We start from the raw sequence: 18,264 nt of genomic DNA, 5'->3' as shown, positions 1-18,264 counted from the left end.
CAACCCGATAGAACACCTTTGGGATGAATTAGAGCAGAGACTGTGAGCCAAGACTTCTCCGTCCAACATCAGTGCCTGACCTCACAAATGCGCTTCTAGAAGAATGATCAAAAATTCCCATAAACACACTCCTAAACCTTGTGGAGAGCCTTCCCAGAAGAGTTGAAGCTGTTATAGCTGCAAAGGGTGGGCCAACTCCATATTAAACCCTAAATATTAAGAATGGGGTGTCATTAAAGTTCATGTGCATGTAAAGGCAGATGTCCCAAAACTTTTGGCAATAAAGTGTATATTAAATATATCAATTAAATAAACAATGAACATCACAAAATGTACAATCTAATGTAAAATTGTCAATGAAGTAGAAAATAAGAAGAGTCAAGTCTATATTTATAGTAAAGTGATCCATTTATTGTAATGTTTAAATGGGACAAGCAATATTTCAGGGTTTCAACACTAATTTTATCCTCAGCGGGAGGATGACAAACATGTTTACATCATTGTGCTTGAGAGTGACTTTTAAAGTTATTCTGGATCTGTTCATGTCAGTGATTATGATGTCTGAGGTGAGCAAACACACAGCAAATAAAGCCCAATGATTAATTGAAATCAATCCCTTAATGAAATATTTCCTCTGGTGTGTATTCAACAGAAATGAAGGTTAATATAGATTAGTTTGAATTACACTTAATTCACCCTGATACTCCAGAAGTGTAGATGGAGATGTGAGATTAGAAGAGCAGCCAAACACACCCTTTATGAAGGGTAAATTACTATAATCTGCTGATATTTCTGTACTTGAATTGTACCAACGGGAGAAAATCTCTATTTTGATATAAAACCCATCCGATGACAAAATACTTCCTCTTCCTGTATCTCTTACATCAAAATCACTATGACTCGGCTGAGTCAAGAACATGTCTACAGCAGCCAAGAGGGTGCTCAGGGGAACAAGTTCAACTTTACCAAGAGCAGTGTGGTTTATTGCAAATTCAGTATATCTGTCATGGATATATGTATAGTTTGAATCAATTTCTAGCAAAGAATGCATACGGCCAAGATCTCCTTCCAAGGTCAGCTGGTCACTAATGTCAAACCCAAACTTGGAATATTTATAATCAATGTACCCATTTCCAGTAGTCTTCAGATTGGATTTCAGACCATCAGAGTTCACATAGATGTTAGCTTGATTATCCATTTTTCCCTTAAGTTCAGAAGCATCAGGCAATGTAGAATCTGTGGTTACTTGGGTTGCAGACTCAATAGAGATAAAGGAAAGAGTTGCATCCAGCTTCAAGGTATTCTCAGCATCTCCATGTCCAGCAGCCACTGAATCTGGACGATCAAAAGTGTACTTGATCTTTAAGTTTGATGCTGCCTTTGGATGGGCCTTGGTGTCCGCAGAAAGTTGATGAGTGGCATCAATAGTGAAGCTTGTCAGATTAATCTTAGCAACTGTGTCCACAGACAATACAGCCTCATAGATGTCTTCCAGAGTCAAGGTACTCTCATGATTACCACCAATGTGGGCATTCTCCAAAGACAAAGAAGAGGCCAGTTTCAATCCACTTTTTGTGGTCAGGCTAGTGCTTCCATTAAGCTTGGCCTTCAATCCCTGAAACACGGAGGCAGTTGTGGCACTTACACGCATCCAGTAATCCTTCGGATAAATACCTGCATTAGTATTGAGGTTAAGAATAGAGGACTTGAAAGACACCTCAGAGACTAGGTTACCCAATGAAGGAACAATGAGACCCAAATCAATAATGGGAGCAAACCAGCTCTTCTGGTAGACAAGTTTGGCACTTAGATTAACGGGCTGGTCGTTTGTGGTAAAGTCATACCATAGGCCAGTATTATCATTCAAGTTCAGCTCTCTAATTGCTGGAATCTTGAAAATGGCTGGCACAAACATTTCTACGGCATTTAAGTACCCAAAGCTGGTCACACTATTCACAACAGCATAAATAGACATCTCAGCTTTGTTATTGCTGGCTGTGAAGTTATGGCTGTACTTGTAATTGTTTAAGTAGGCGACTGCCAGACTTCTGATTTCTTGTATGTCAGAGTTGAAGGTAACAGCGTAGTCTTTCTGGACATCAACATTGGCTGAAGAAGACTCAAAGAGGTTGATCTTGGCAAAACCCCTGTTCTGAAAGTCAATAGCAACCTCACTAGGACAAGTCATGATGTTGGCGGCATTAGAGAGAACACCGTTGACAGCTCCGACAACCGATGTGACATGGGATGCCTTGATTTCCACCATAATATCACCCAAGCGAGCCTTCCCGGAAGCAACCAGCAAACTGTTCTTGATAAATGGAGACTCAGTTTCAACACTAGCATTGAATTCAAGGTGGCTTAGAGCAACAGCATCAGCATTTACTTTCATCTTCATCTTGATCTGCAAAGCATCGCTATCGGTATGGCCAGTAAAAGACAGCTTGGCGGCGCCAAGGCCCATGTTCAAATGTAGGTCACTCTTATGGGTGACTTCACCAGACAGTGAGTGCGAGGGGATGTTCACCTGGTTCTTGTATGAAGTTTCAAGAAAGAAAGTATTGTTAGAGGCAGATCCATTCAGAGTCAACAATGCCTGTTGGTCTAAAGTTAATTCAATGTGTGTTAACTTGAAAGTTTCAGACACTATTACAGGACTCGTCTCGGGGATCGATATCTGTGCTGTGGATTCTAGATCGTAACTCAGAACGTTGAGGTTTGCAGAGGTTCCTTTAGAGTTAATGCAAGCTGTGAAAAAAGGGTATCTCTTTGAGGCGTTCTTGAACTCTGCAGAGGTTCTGGCGTTGTAGAGAGGGCTGCTGATTATGAATTCGCCATACAGTTTTCCAAAAGATGGCACAGGAAGAGATGTCGAAATTGCAGGAATCTGACTGTCAAGCTTGTTCTCAGCACTGGCAGGATGGAAGATTTCATTCAGCTTTGTGTAACCTTGGGTGTTGATCAAGCTAAGAATATTTTTTACATCCTCAATGATGGAAAATATCAAAACCTTGATGTACTTTGGTAGGATTTCATCAACTTTGTCAATATGCATACCCTTCACAATCAATTCCCCCAAAATATCCAATGCCTCACTGAAACGGTTGAACATATCACTCACTAATTTCTCAAATGCACTGATCAGACCTTTCAGCTTTAATGCATTCTCTTGGTACAGAGCTTTCAAGGCATGTTTCAGCTGCACAGCTCTTCTCTCAAAGTTCAAATTAGACACAAAGTCACTTACATGATGAGGTATCTTCTGAATTTTAGAAGCAATCCCCTCTCGGTTGATGTATTTCCTCAGGGTCTCGCCCATGCTCACAAGTGTTATTCTGATGTTGTCAGGGACTCGAGAAAAACTTTCAATGAAAGGCAAGCTAATTGATTGTGTATCAGTGCTTTTATCATACTTTAGGAAGCCAGAGACTGCAAAGTCCTGATAAGCAGTGTTGGCAGTGTTGAACAGATTGGTGCGCACTTTTCCAGACCCTTCCAGCCCAAGCCGCGCTGGACTGTTGTAAGCGCTGATTTCCTGTTCAATGGCATAGTCATTCACTTTAGTCTTAACCGTCAATTTAATCTTTTGTTCAGAGGGGATCAGCAGAGTGTCAGACATGCTTTCAAACTGTGATTTAATGTTGACACTGTTGTCTACTTTAAGGCTGGATGAGATCTTACATTCATGAGAGTGAGCTATGGATTGTGGTTCTGCTTTTAGAAAGACTTTTGCGAAGAATTCATGACTTGCATATGCATATGGTATGAATGTGAATAAGAATAAGTTTGTGTCATAATTATCATTACTATTAACATTAACACTGGCATCAAAATTGAAACTGAATGGAATAGTTGTACCATCAGTGTTGGTGTCAAAATTAAATGATATGGTGTTGAAATGTATATGATTTTTGATTTTGCCAGAAAGTCCAGCAATCTCTAGTTCAGTGTTGTGGTTAATGCGACTTCCCATGATTTCTCCAATGGTTTTGCACTGAGCAGTGGCAGTTTTGTTTTTGTAGGTGATCTCGAAGGTGTGCTTAAGCTTCTCTAGACTCAAGAGGCTTTGCAGTGAGGTTGTGCCATTGGTTCTCAGGCCATCTTTATTGAAGTTCAGAATGGCTTTGTGGACAGCTTGGTGTCCAAGGAGTTTAACAGAGGCATCACTGTGAATAGCTAGACCACTGATGTCCAGTGCTCCTGTGACCAGGGAATGGATACGTTCTTCAATGCTGTAAGTTGAGGTCTCAATCTTAATGCTAACTGCTTCAACATCAGCTTTGGTCTCAACCACGTTTTGGATCTTCAGGCCAAGAACCTGTGCTTTTGTGTGAGAATTTAGATCAAGCTGGGATTCCTTGAAGGTTATTTTAGCAATATTTAGCAATGTTAGAAGGTTGTCAAATGCTGTGTTGTTGGACAGAATTATCAGCTCTCCATTGGCAAAGGCTACAGCAAAGGAGTTCTGAGCCTGAAGAAGTTTTGAATCTACTTTCAGTGAAGAATTAATCTTTGCCTCTTGTCTGAATGGGAAGACTGAGACTGACTGCAAAAGGTTTCCTGAACCATGGACTGAACCAGCCTTGAAGAATCCTTCCAGGTTTCCATCTCCAGAGATCTCCTCGGCATCAACGCCAAACTGTCCATTGTGCTCCAGCGAAATTTGCACTCCAACACGGCTAGTTACTTCAAGCTTGATTTTGGATTTTACACTGAGTTTTTCAGCAAATTCCACTTCCCCCTCAACACCAATCGTGGCATTGATAATCTTGTGGCGAAGCACAGCCTTTACGTTAGCCTTGAGAGAATCGCCAGGTGCAGTCTCAACTTGAGCAGATCCTGTGAAATCAATCAATCAATGAGCAACCATCCAAACAAGTGCATGCATACAGTGCATGTGGTACTGTACTTCAATTATAGGTTTACCTTCGACCTTTAGGGAGAGGAGGTCAACATGACTTGTGCCAGTGACTTCAAACTTAGCAGAATAACTTTCAGCAGGATCTCTGGCTGCAGACACAGCTGCTTCTAAGATGTAATAGTTACTGTTTAGTTTTCCGGACGACTCTACCAATCCGAGAGTCGGCACAGACAGAGACACACTCCCAGGAATGAAGAACTCTGGAAGGTTAACGCTAGCAGATTCAAATTCCAGATCAAGATGAGGTACAATCAGGTTTGGTGTGGAGAGGGTTGTGGGAAAGTTCAGATCCCTAGTGGATTTTCCACCCAAGGGCAAGGGAAGAGTGATGGTATAGTAATGCTGGCCAAAGTGATATTTAACAGCAGCCTCTCTGTTTAAAAAAGCATGTGTTAATTTTAACTGGTAACTGTGAATTGAATTGAAACTGGTAAACATGGTGACACTAACTCACACATTCAGGAACAATCCTTCAGGAAGAGTGATCACAGGCACGGTGTGAACTCCCAAATTCTGCACATAGGTAAGAAAAAGAAAAAAACTTTTTAAATGAAAATTAAGTCATCATTTACTCACCCTGGTGTTGTTCTAATGCAGTATGCCGTTCTTTCTTTTTTAGACCGGCAGTGAATAGCGACCAACTTTCACAGAAAGATGCAAAAGTATCACAGAATGGTCCGATGCATCACGTCATATATTAGTGTTCTGGGGTTTACGATAGAGCTTGGTGGAAAAGAAACCGTGAATGAATGTATTATTTAACTAAAATCCTTACCTCGGCTGCTTATCCTCTGTGCTCATGAGACTCTTATTAGCGACGCAGTTCACTCCGACTCACCCAGAAAAACACTCAAGTTGTGAGAAATCATGAAATCATGAAGTACATGAAATACAATCCATTTACTTTTTTGCTATTATCAGACAAACAGAGTTCCAATCGAGGGTATATTTGATTCAGTTAAGAAAGTACTTGGATACTTTTCGGGATTTATAGGCGTTGTATTTCATGCTGGGTTTTAATTCATTTTGATTTCTCACAACTTGTGTGTTTCTCTGGGTGAGTCGGAGTGAACTGCGTCGCTAATTAGAGTCTCATGAACGCAGTCGAGCACAGAAGACCAGTGGCCAAGGTCAGGATTTTTGTTAAATAATACATTAAAAATCTATTTGTTTTTCACCAAACCCTATCATAAACCCCCAGAACACTTGGAATATGTGACGTGTCACAAAGGATACTTTTTTGGTCTTTTAAAAAGCTTGATGCTGGTCACTATTCACTGCCATTATATGGACAAGAGCAATGTTCTCCTTTTGTGGTCCGAAAAAAACAAAGAAGGGTATACTGCATTATTAGAACAACATCAGGGTGAGTAAATGACTTAATTTTAGTCCATTTTAGGGTGAACAATCCTTTTAAGTTTAATAAGCATTTATTTCTTTGGGTATTTTCAAAAGCTGATGAAAAAAAATTGAGGGAAGTTCTTACCGCAACTGCCTTTGCCAGAACATTGCGGACCTTCAACTCATTCAGGCCAATCTGGCGATCAAGAAGGCTACTGACTATAGCATTGATGTTGGGAATGATTCTTTGAATCTCAGATCTGACATCAGACTTCAATTCAGCCTCAATCTTTTCATTCTCTGAGAATAGATATTTTGAGAGAGATAATTCACTAGAATTATACTGTCATGATCATACATTTCCTTATTTGAATGGCAAACTTAGATTGAAATTTAAACTGCACAATTATTTTGGTTATCTAAATTTGATCGGATAACCACAATCAGACAGTTAATTGTGACAGGCCATTTGTACTGGACATGTACCATATTTCAGGATGAGTGTTTGAACAGAAGTCGTCTCTGGGAGTTTTAGATCACTCTCAATTTCCAAAGTCGACTTCTCACCATGCTTCAGTTTTGCAGAAACTTTAGAATCAAGCTGAAGAGAATCGATAAGCAACTCTGCAGAGATGCTGTACTGCTGTCTGTTTAATATCACTACATTTCTGACCTCATGGGATGTTCCTGTTAGAAAGCAAAATACAAATGACGGTTATTTTAAATGTGGATGTTTTCTCTTTTTTTCCAGTTAGGTATGTTGTTAAGCCGTCTCTAACCTTCAGCCTTCAGGCTAAACGTGACTTTGTCTGCCTCATCCTCGTAGGCATAGCTGATGCTGGCAATATACTCTGTGACCTCTTCAGATGGATGGAGCTCAACAGCAAATCTAAACACAGACGAAGTGTGGATGAAATTTTTGAGAAAAAGGAATATTTCGATATCAGTATATAGATGATTTACACCTACTTGCTGTCACCAGTGAGAGGAAAGTAAGGGGCAGCATCGTTTGACGTTGCATCAGGATACGTCAGGACTGTACAGTACTTCAGTCCAGGGAAAAAAGCAGTGCATTTATTCATATTAATATACTCACCCTTGGCAGGAATGGGCTTAGCCTTGGCACCAACAACAGACACCAGAGAATTGCTATAGATGGGGGAAAATAACAGTATTTAATGTATGAAAAATAATTTGACTTGTTTTAAGGGCTGCACAATTAATCATATTTTAATTGTGATCACAATTTCTGCTTGTCTCTATTAATGAAGCATAAACGCAGTGATGTTGGCCCGCTGGTTATTCATCCTAAAAACATTTATTTCCATTATCTTGCACTGGTTAACAAGCCTCAAAGAGCTTTCATGCTTGCAGATGCCAGATGTCAACCCTTTCATGCATGAATTATGATAACCTCAGTCAGGATTTTTTCCTATGTGTTTTTATTGCTCTTAGGGCATGAAAAACAAGAATTGATTTTTATTTTATTTTTTTACAAATTTTTCAAAGAGATCTTCAGATGTCCACTTGAGTGAACAGCATGTGGTTGGTTTAAACTTAAGATATAATATATTAAATATAAGACAATAATCAAACACATAAAGTATGTGAATTTAACAAACTAATCAATACAATTATATCAAATCATGTGAAAACTATAAAATATATACAAAACATATAAATGCAAAATATTGCAAAGGCTTCATACAACTTCATACAAGTTGCACTTTGCGTATCTTTGATATCAGAACATGAGGACGTGATTCCATCAGAATTTTCTACAGTCTGTCAAGGTACAACTGTGGAAACCACTCAGATGCTCCCTCCAGTGCACCAGAGTATGGAGATTTACCCTTATTAGCTGATAATTCTGATTATGTTCAAGATGGACATGCACATTTCTATCATAGCCCTCCTCTGAGAAAACCTAGCGATACGTGTTTTTCAATCTCATCTGAAATGATCAGTGTTGGGGGTAACGCATTACAAGTAACATGCATAACTCATTCAGATTACTTTTTTGATGTTACAAGTAAAGTAATGTGTTACAAGTAACATGCATTACCTAATCACATGACTTCCTGCTCAGCTACTGTTCGGACGCTCTTGCTTACTGCTCCGCGCTTTGCTCTATCGCTTTTACATTTTATCTCCTATTTTTTTTTTTTATATTTTATTTCCTTTATTTTATTTCCTTTTATCACCTAATTTTAACTTCAGCAAATCAGCACAGTGCTCATACGACAAAGTTTGGATTACTACAAAAACTGAGAATTCATTTACCCGACCAGCTTACATTCCGGGAAAGGAAAACACAACTGCCTACAAGGATAAGAGAAAATGCCTCTTCTGGAATCTACTTGCTGCACCAACTGCCACAGACTTTTACAAAGGATTGCAGTTCTTGAAACAAAGTTACTTACGGGACCACCAAACCAGACGGAGCACACAACAGAGCTTCGTCATGGACACCCTCAGCATACCGGTGAGTCCCATGAAACTAGTGCTCCTCGACAGGTAGAGAAACAAGCCGATCGACTTACTAATCGATGGCACAAACAGGGAGGGAGACCCAAAGGCACTCGAGACATCAGACTGTCACGAGCATCACATATTGCCGCAGTAGCATCCTCTACCCCAGATACAGCTCTGACAAGGATTGCAAACACTGGTCTCCTACCACCGCCTATACATCTTGAGAACAGATTTGAAGTGCTAATGAATGTAAATGAGGAATCCCCAAATGTGATGAATGTGATCGAACACAGACTGAATGGGCCAGTGGCTAACACTGATGCTAACTGGCGCTCAAGGTCGAGCAGACAGCGGCACTCAGCTCAGAGCGCAGCCGAGCCCAGGACTCTGATAGTGGGGGACTCCATAATCAGAAACATTAGCGACAGGGACACAACTACATGCTGCCTTCCACAAGCAACAACTTCTGATATAAACAGGGAACTTCATAACATTCTGATGAAACATAAGACTGCAAATCGACTCATCATTCATGTGGGGAAGAATGATATTCATAAAGAGCAGTCAGAACTCCTTAAGAAGGATTTCAATGAACTTTTTGAAACACTTGAAAGACTGAAAGTTCAAACATTCATCAGTGGACCTCTCCCAGCAAGAGGAACAAACAGGTTTTCACGGTTACTTGGGCTTAATACATGGCTGCAAAAAACCTGCAATATAAAAGGAGTTAACTTCATTGACAATTTCAATCTTTTCTGGAGTCAGAGACAACTGTTTCATCGGGATGGCCATCACCCAAACAAACTTGGTTCAAGAGTGTTAAAGGACAATATCTACTTCTCCCTCAATCATCCTTCTGCAGTTTGTGCCTATCCACTCAATCTGAACGGCACACACACACCTGGACACAGTATGAATGACCACGGGACTTCACTTCAGCAGCAAAATGGACACGATAACACCACTCCGCCACAACAACCTCTGCTCACGGACACAATATCAGCTGAGCCCTGCCCACAGAGCTCACCACAGACAGACATATCAGAACTGCTCCAAGATTCACCACCCAAGGACGACTTTCTGGAAAACAGCCAGGGAAGCCAGGACAGCATATCACAACCTCCGATAACACCAGAGAAACAGCCTCTTTCACCAGACACTCTCTCCCTCTCTCCAGCCTCGCCCCTTCTGTGCTTCTCACAGAAAATGGAAGAACTGGTGTGTGCTGGAACCAGACTATCCCACTCTTTTGCTGCAAGCCCCCAGATTCCAACCAAAAAAAGACAGGCACCATTACCACCCGCTTCGAAGCCTGCAGCAAAGCCTGCAGCAAAGCCTGCGGGCCCAGCTCGCCCTCCCCCTCCTGTGAGAGCTCTTCGGCCTCTGCCACAACGCCAGGGCCTACACCCTCCTCCATCTGCTCGAGGTGAACCAAAAACAACTGATACCAGCTCTCAGTGATATGTGTTGGGTCCCCGTTTTGATAACAGTAACTTTCTCAAATGTTTACAGAACAAACGGGAACCCAGTGTGCCTGTATCTTCCTCTATTGCTGTTCTATTACAAGATAGAAAGTCTAAGGCCTTCAATAGCCGTACAGCAAACCTAACTAATCTGGTGCCTATTACACGTCAAACTAATATTGCTGTGGGGAAAAGTAAGACTGTTAAGTTAGCACTCTTTAACATCCGCTCACTTAAAAATAAATCACTTCTAGTCAACGAGTTAATAACCACAAACAATCTGGATTTTATGCTTTTAAATGAAACCTGGCTAGAAGACAGCTGCAGTGCAACAATCCTCAATGAAGCAGCCCCTCCTAACTTTACTTTTATGAGTGTCTGCAGAGCTGTTAAGAGAGGTGGGGGTCTAGCTGCTCTTTTTAAAGATATCTATCAATGTAAGCAAAAATCATTTGGGAATTACTTGTCTTTCGAATATCTGGGTATTGTGTTAAAAGGTGCTCCACGCATTTTACTTATCATTATTTACAGGCCTCCAAAATACTCTCCAGCCTTTGCTGAGGACTTTACAGAACTGTTATCAACAATTACATCAGAGTTTGACTGTTTTGCCATTGCTGGAGATTTAAACATCCACATAGATAATGCAGAAACCAATATGGCAAAAGAAATCAATACTGTTTTAAAAACTTTTGATCTGACTCAGCATGTACATGGACCCACACACAATCGTGGTCACACTCTAGATTTACTTATCAGTAAGGGTCTAAACATTTCATCGATTGTTATTAAGGATGTAGCACTGTCTGATCATTTCTGTATTTTCTTTGATATATTGATCTCTCCTGCCACTGAAGTTAGATCTGTGTCTGTCAAGAAGAGATGCTTAAATGAGAACACTAGTGTACTATTTATGAAGGCTATATCCTTAACACCAAGCATATCTGCAGACTCTGTTGATTTTCTCCTTGATTCCTTTAACTCAAAAGTTAAAAGTGTAATTGATGATATTGCTCCTGTGAAAGTCAGGAAGAAGAGTGGCAGACAAAAAGCACCTTGGAGAAACTCAACAACAGTGCAAAATATTAAAAGACAATGCAGAAAAGCAGAACGCATGTGGCGGAAGACAAAACTTGTAGTCCATTATAACATCTACAAAGACAGCCTACATGCTTTTAATATGGAACTAGGCAAAGCTAGACAGACTTTCTTCTCAAATATTATAAACAGTAATTTAAACAACACACGCATTCTTTCTGCTACTGTAGAGAGACTGACAAACCCCCCAAGCCAGATTCCCAGTGAAATGCTCTCAGACAACAAGTGCAGTGAGTTTGCTTCTTTCTTCTCTGAGAAAATCAATAATATCAGAAAGGTGATCAGCACATCCTTGAGTTGCACTGGGGTCAGACAGATCATCAAACCACCTGAGAAAGTTGTTACTATGTCTGACTTCAAAGAAATTGATGGCACAATTTTGGAAGAAACCGTACAGCACCTTAAAACATCAACCTGCGCTCTTGACACACTTCCCACATCATTTTTCAAAAGTGTGTTAAACAGTTTAGAAGCAGATCTTTTAGAAGTGGTAAATGCTTCACTTCTCTCTGGGAGTTTTCCAAACTCCCTGAAAACTGCAGTTGTCAAGCCCCTCCTGAAAAAGAACAATCTGGATAAGACCGTATTAAGCAACTATAGGCCGATCTCAAATCTTCCTTTCATAGGCAAGATCATTGAAAAAGTTGTCTTCAATCAGCTGAACAAATTCTTATGCGCGAATGGATACTTTGACAATTTTCAATCTGGTTTCCGACCACATCACAGCACAGAGACAGCGCTCATAAAGATAATAAACGATATTCGCTTAAATACTGATTCAGGCAAAATATCAGTGCTTGTACTACTCGACCTCAGTGCTGCATTTGACACTGTCGATCATAACATACTTCTTGACAGGCTGGAAAACTGGGTGGGGCTTTCTGGGATAGTCCTAAAATGGTTCAGGTCATACTTAGATGGGAGAGGTTATTATGTGAGTATAGGAGACCATAAGTCTGAGTGGACATCCATGACATGCGGAGTCCCTCAAGGCTCAATTCTTGCGCCACTCCTGTTCAACCTGTATATGCTCCCAATGAGCCAAATAATGAGAAAGAACCAAATTGCTTACCACAGCTATGCAGACGACACACAGATCTACTTAGCCCTATCGCCTAACGATTACAGCCCCATTGACTCCCTGTGCCAATGCATTGATGAAGTCAACAGTTGGATGTGTCAAAACTTTCTTCAGTTAAACAAAGACAAAACTGAAGTTATTGCGTTTGGAAACAAAGATGAAGTTCTCAAGGTGAACGCATACCTTCACTCTAGGGGTCAAACAACTAAACATCAAGTCAGGAATCTTGGTGTGACACTAGAGTCAGACCTTAGTTTCAGTAGTCATGTCAAAGCAATAACTAAATCAGCATACTATCATCTAAAAAATATTGCAAGAATTAGATACTTTGTTTCCAGACAAGACTTAGAGAAACTTGTTCATGCTTTCATCACCAGCAGGGTGGATTATTGTAATGGACTCCTCACTGGCCTTCCCAAAAAGACCATAAGACAGTTGCAGCTCATACAGAACGCTGCCGCCAGGATTCTGAGCAGAGCCAGAAAATATGAACATATCACACCAGTCCTCAGGTCTTTACACTGGCTCCCAGTTAAATTTAGGATTGATTTTAAAGTATTATTACTGGTATATAAATCATTCAATGGCCTAGGACCTCAATACATTGCAGATATGCTCACTGAATATAAACCCAACAGATCACTCAGATCACTAGGATCATATCAGCTAGAATTACCAAGGGTTCACTCTAAGCATGGCGAGTCCGCTTTTAGCTATTATGCTGGAACCAGCTTCCAGAGGAGATCAGATGTGCTCCTACAGTAGACACTTTCAAATCCAGACTCAAAACACTTCTGTTTAACTATGCATTTAATGAATGAGCACTGTGCCAATGTTCGTCCGACTGTTTGTACTGTACTGTATTTTATTTTTATTTTTATAAACTGTTTTAATTATTCTTATTTCTTTTTATTATTTTAATTTCTTCTATGTAAAGCACTTTGAATTGCCACTGTGTATGAAATGTGCTATATAAATAAACTTGCCTTGCCTTGCCTTGCCTAATCAGATTACTTTTTTATCTAACAAGTAATTAACTACAAGTAATGTGCATTACCTAATCAGATTACTTTTTGATGTTATGAGTAAGGAAACGCATTACAAGTAACATGCATTACGAAATCAGATTACTTTTTGATCTAACAAGTAAAGTAATGCATTACAAGACTCATACATTATGTAATCACATGACTTTTTTCGATGTCAATGAAAATAACATTCTAATAATACAAGTACATTTATTTACAGTAAAAAAAGTCACTGCAGATTAAGTTTTTAAGTTTTAAATTTCAAAAACAATATTCACATTATAATTATGAATTGTAGCTGAAATATAGCAACTGATGCATGACGTCCACTACAGTGGACATGTGATTAATCAGAGTTTTCTCTCAATCTAAAATCAAAACTAGGAAAATTTTACTGTGATATGACTCATTAGATATTGCTTGATGCTGCAATATTTTTTTTTACCTACAAGAGTCTCCTAGGATAGAAGGAATGGGTGGATATTCCGGAGCAACTTGGCATGTCTGACTGACCCTTGGCCATCTTGGTTTGGAGGGGGAAAAAATCGAAACACAACGGCTTGCCACTTGGTTGCAATTTATAGGATGATGCACCAGGGTCCAATGAAGAGGCTGATGTGCAACTTTGCCATAAAAACCCGTGCAAATTCAAGAAAATGCTTTTTTAATAGCTGTCCACTGTAGTGACCACTATGCGTGAAAGGGTTAAATCCCCCAATCAGAGCTTTTCTATTAAATCAATACATTTTCTGCCAAGTGTTTTACTTAATTTTCCCAACCTGGCATTCACGTGTGCTTTCTTTGGGCTGGAAAAAAAACGCTGATGTTCTAAAAAACTATGGAATCTTGTTTCCGCCATGGAATAAAAAAGGTAATTGCAACTTTTTATAGTCATGTACAGTACAGCATTGTCTAGAACAAAATTAATTTCAACCTGCATTACATATGACTTGGGATGAAGGACAGGACCTTTTTCAGGGTGGTCCCACTAGTGTTTATTCAACGGTGATGACCGCAGGCAAAATAATTGTTTTGGTGAAGAGAGACTTAAACGGATCATGTTCTTTTCTGACAAGACTCATATTACAATAAATGTGCATGTTTCAATGAATTTGAGGTATATTATTGCTTCAATTTCAGGTCTAGTCTGCACCTTGCTACCTAAAATATTGAGGTATACTGAAGGATCTTACAATGTGTGCTAGATATTAAAAGCCTTTATTATATAAATTACCTTTTTAATGATGCAAAATTTAAGAATACAGCAGCTATTGCTGATAAAGGCTTCCATATCATTACAACATAATCCTGCATGTTAAACTCTTGAGTCACGGGCCAGAGGGTTGTTCCATAAAACAAGATTAGAATACAAGCCAGGCTTATTTTGGTAAGTCAGACTTATTGTCGGTGGATTCTGTTTCATAAAGCAAACTTAAAATAGTTCAAACTCAGTTACCCTGGCAACTTATGCTGGGAAACTATGGTCCAGAGGGTTGTTCCATAAAAGACGCTTAGAAAAGCGGGGATTAAACTCCAAAACCGGACTTGAATGAGCCTAACAAATAAGTTGGGGCTAAAGTGGTTCCATAAAAGGTAATTGAAGTTCACGCAATCTCACTAATTTGATCCAGGTTTATCAAGTCTAGATAATTGCGTGTGCACGCGTTTCTTAAGCAGCCCTAGAGGTCGATCATGGATCAAATCGATCCACCATCAAACAGCGTATATTTTGTGCTGTTTTATGCGTTTGTGATATGTGTTTTTTCCCCCTCAGTGCAAAACTTACATTTTACAGTTATATCCTCCATCTGTAAATGTTAGAAAGTCATGCAAATGTATCCATTTTGCTGCTAATCTTCATTTTGAACGAGCGCTGCTGCGCGCATGCGCACCAAATAGGAGCGCAATAATTCTGACTGAAATATACATTTTGCTTGGAAAATTAATACGCGATATTTTATAACACTAGAAATATCTTCTAATTATAATAATTTATCTTTAGGATGTTGGATAAGTTGCAGTGAACTTCTAGCGAACAGAAGTACTTCAGTGAACAGAAGTAGCCTAATTCAGGGAAGTTTATTTTAAGAAACTAAATATATAAAGATACAAAATATAGTTTTGGGTATATGACCTATGCTACTTAATAAAGAGATGATGTATACTTATTTAGAATGCTGAGAATTACAGCTTTTAATGCAATAATTTTTTGGTGAAAGCAAGAATCCCCAGTTTTAAATGAGTAGATGTAATTTCTAAAGTACATTATGGAGAGGATAACATGAAATTAAGAGCAAATGTATACATTTTGAAAAGATATGTGCAACTCTAAAATCAAAGAAAGGAATATATATTAGCCTACATTAACTAAATTTTTATATAACTCTCCCTCCTTTTATTTCTAGTTATTTGTTATTTTATTTAATGACTTATTTAATATTGAATATTTGATATTCAAATAATATTACTTGAATAACTATTAGGAATTATGTGTCATTATAAGAGTTTGATATAAATATGTGAATGTTACATTTTTATTAATATTTATTTATTGTTTTTTTGTCTTTTCCCCCTTAAATCATATGTAAATGTGTCTAACTATGTACTTTTTGGTTATTGTTCTAATCATGTGTTTTTTAGGCTATGTGTTGGTGGGTATTATCACAAAAGAAAAAAAAAGTAGAAGGAAAAATAAATAATAAATGAATATTTATTGGGGGAAAATATGATGTCTTTAAAGGAACTGTCCATTTGTATAATTGTGTTAAATGTGTTTGAATTGAAAGCCACAATAAAGTACATAATATATATATATATATATATATATATATATATATATATATATATATATATATATGCTAAAATATTTGTTATTTGGACATTAACTGTAATAACTGTAGCAATAACTGTAAAGGGACTATTGTAATGGGGTAAATCAAATGTAGGCTAATATACTGTCAATTACTAAGCTCAGATTCATCTTACCAGATAAAATTTATACTGTGGTTTTGTAATTATTTATTTTTAATTTTAACTTTTTTTAGATTGTGTTCTAATGTTCTTCTAATAATCATAAACATGCACTACAGCTGCCAAACAAAACCAGAGAGAAATGTATTCATAAATCTTTAAAACAGTCTAATTAAATATTGGGCACAAAACATTCAGCCAGTAAAAAAAGAAAACCTGTAGTATATCTATCTATCTATCTATCTATCTATCTATCTATCTATCTATCTATCTATCTATCTATCTATCTATCTATCTATCTATCTATCTATATTGTCTAATTTATCATTGTAGCCTTATTTAAAGTTTATTTTCTGTATACTGTGTATTTATTTTTGGACTAATAGTGGTTAATAAAGTCCAATAATGGTATGAGAGAGTGTCAGTGGTAATATCATTGTGTTCTTGTTGGTCAGTGTTAGAGGATCTGTGTAACAGCTGAGGCTTAGCCTGACAGTTAGCCTGCCCTGGACCAGGCTAGTTTCCCAGCATAAGTTGCCAGGGTAACTGAGTTTGAACTATTTTAAGTTTGCTTTATGAAACAGAATCCACCGACAATAAGTCTGACTAACCAAAATAAGCCTGGCTTGTATTCTAATCTTGTTTTATGGAACAACCCTCAGGGCAGGCTAACTGTCAGGCTAAGCCTCAGCTGTTACACAGATCCTCTAACACTGACCAATAGGAACACAATGATATTACCACTGACACCCTCTCATGCCATTATTGGACTTTATTAACCACTATTAGTCCAAAAATAAATACACAGTATACAGAAAATCAACTTAAATAAGGCTACAATGATAAATTAGACAATATAGACCTATATATAGATATATATAGATATATAGATAGATAGGCCTAAATACAATATATATACTACAGGTTTTCTTTTTTTCCTGGCTGAATGTTTTGTGCCCAAGATTTAATTAGATTTTGATTTATGAATACATTTCTCTCTGGTTTTGTTTGGCAGCTGTAGTACATGTTTATGATTAGAAGAACATTAGAACACAATCTAAAAAAAAGCTTTGTAAAGCAGAAGTTAAAATCACAAAATTAAAAATAAATAATTACAAAAGCACAGTATAAATTTTAACTGGTAAGATGAATCTGAGCTTAGTAATTGACAGTATATTAGCCTACATTTGATTTACCCCATTACAATAGTCCCTTTACAGTTATATCATAAAAATACACTTGGTTTAAAATTCTAAATAAGGCACATCTAATGTCCAAATAACAAATATTTTAGCATATATATATATATATATATATATATATATATATATATATATATATATATATTTATTTATTTATTTATTGTGTACTTTATTATGTCTTTATACAAATGGACAGTTCCTTTAAAGACATCATATTTTCCCCCAATAAATATTCCTTATTTTTCCTTCTACTTTTTTTCTTTTGTGATAATACCCACCAACACATAGCCTAAAAAACACGATTAGAACAATAACCAAAAAGTACATAGTTAGACACATTTACATATGATTTAAGGGGGAAAAGACAAAAAACAATAAATAAATATTAAGAAAAATTTAACATTCACATATTTATATCAAACTCTTATAATGACACATAATTCCTAATAGTTATTCAAGTAATATTATTTGAATATCAAATATTCAATATTAAATAAGTAAATAAATAAAATAACAAATAACCAGAAATAAAAGGGAGGGAGGGTTATATAAAAATGTAGTTAATGTAGGCTAATATATATTCCTTTATTTTATGGAATATTCTTTGATTTTAGAGTTGCACATATCTTTTCAAATTGTATACATTTGCTCTTAATTTCATGTTATCCTCTCCATAATGTACTTT

The 18,264-nt window shown here is 37.6% G+C and overlaps 1 protein-coding gene across 1 annotated transcript in view; it reads right to left on the bottom strand.

The window, feature by feature from the left end:
- Window positions 1-398: 398 nt before the first annotated feature.
- The window catches only part of apobb.2 (apolipoprotein Bb, tandem duplicate 2), a 50,300-nt gene continuing 32,434 nt past the window's right edge, over window positions 399-18,264 (bottom strand). Inside the window, exons 18-24 of the mRNA XM_084090646.1 lie at window positions 7,232-7,411; window positions 7,042-7,151; window positions 6,749-6,949; window positions 6,408-6,562; window positions 5,376-5,434; window positions 4,927-5,294; window positions 399-4,839 (exon numbers count right to left, since the gene is read on the bottom strand). Coding sequence (XP_083946772.1) covers window positions 662-4,839; window positions 4,927-5,294; window positions 5,376-5,434; window positions 6,408-6,562; window positions 6,749-6,949; window positions 7,042-7,151; window positions 7,232-7,411 — 5,251 coding nt within the window. The 3' untranslated portion in view covers window positions 399-661. The remainder of the gene's footprint in view (window positions 4,840-4,926; window positions 5,295-5,375; window positions 5,435-6,407; window positions 6,563-6,748; window positions 6,950-7,041; window positions 7,152-7,231; window positions 7,412-18,264) is intronic.

This window comes from Abramis brama (assembly GCF_963993115.1).
Source record: "Abramis brama genome assembly, chromosome: 18".
NCBI lineage: Eukaryota > Metazoa > Chordata > Actinopteri > Cypriniformes > Leuciscidae > Abramis > Abramis brama.
This window is presented reverse-complemented; position numbering and strand designations above follow the sequence as displayed.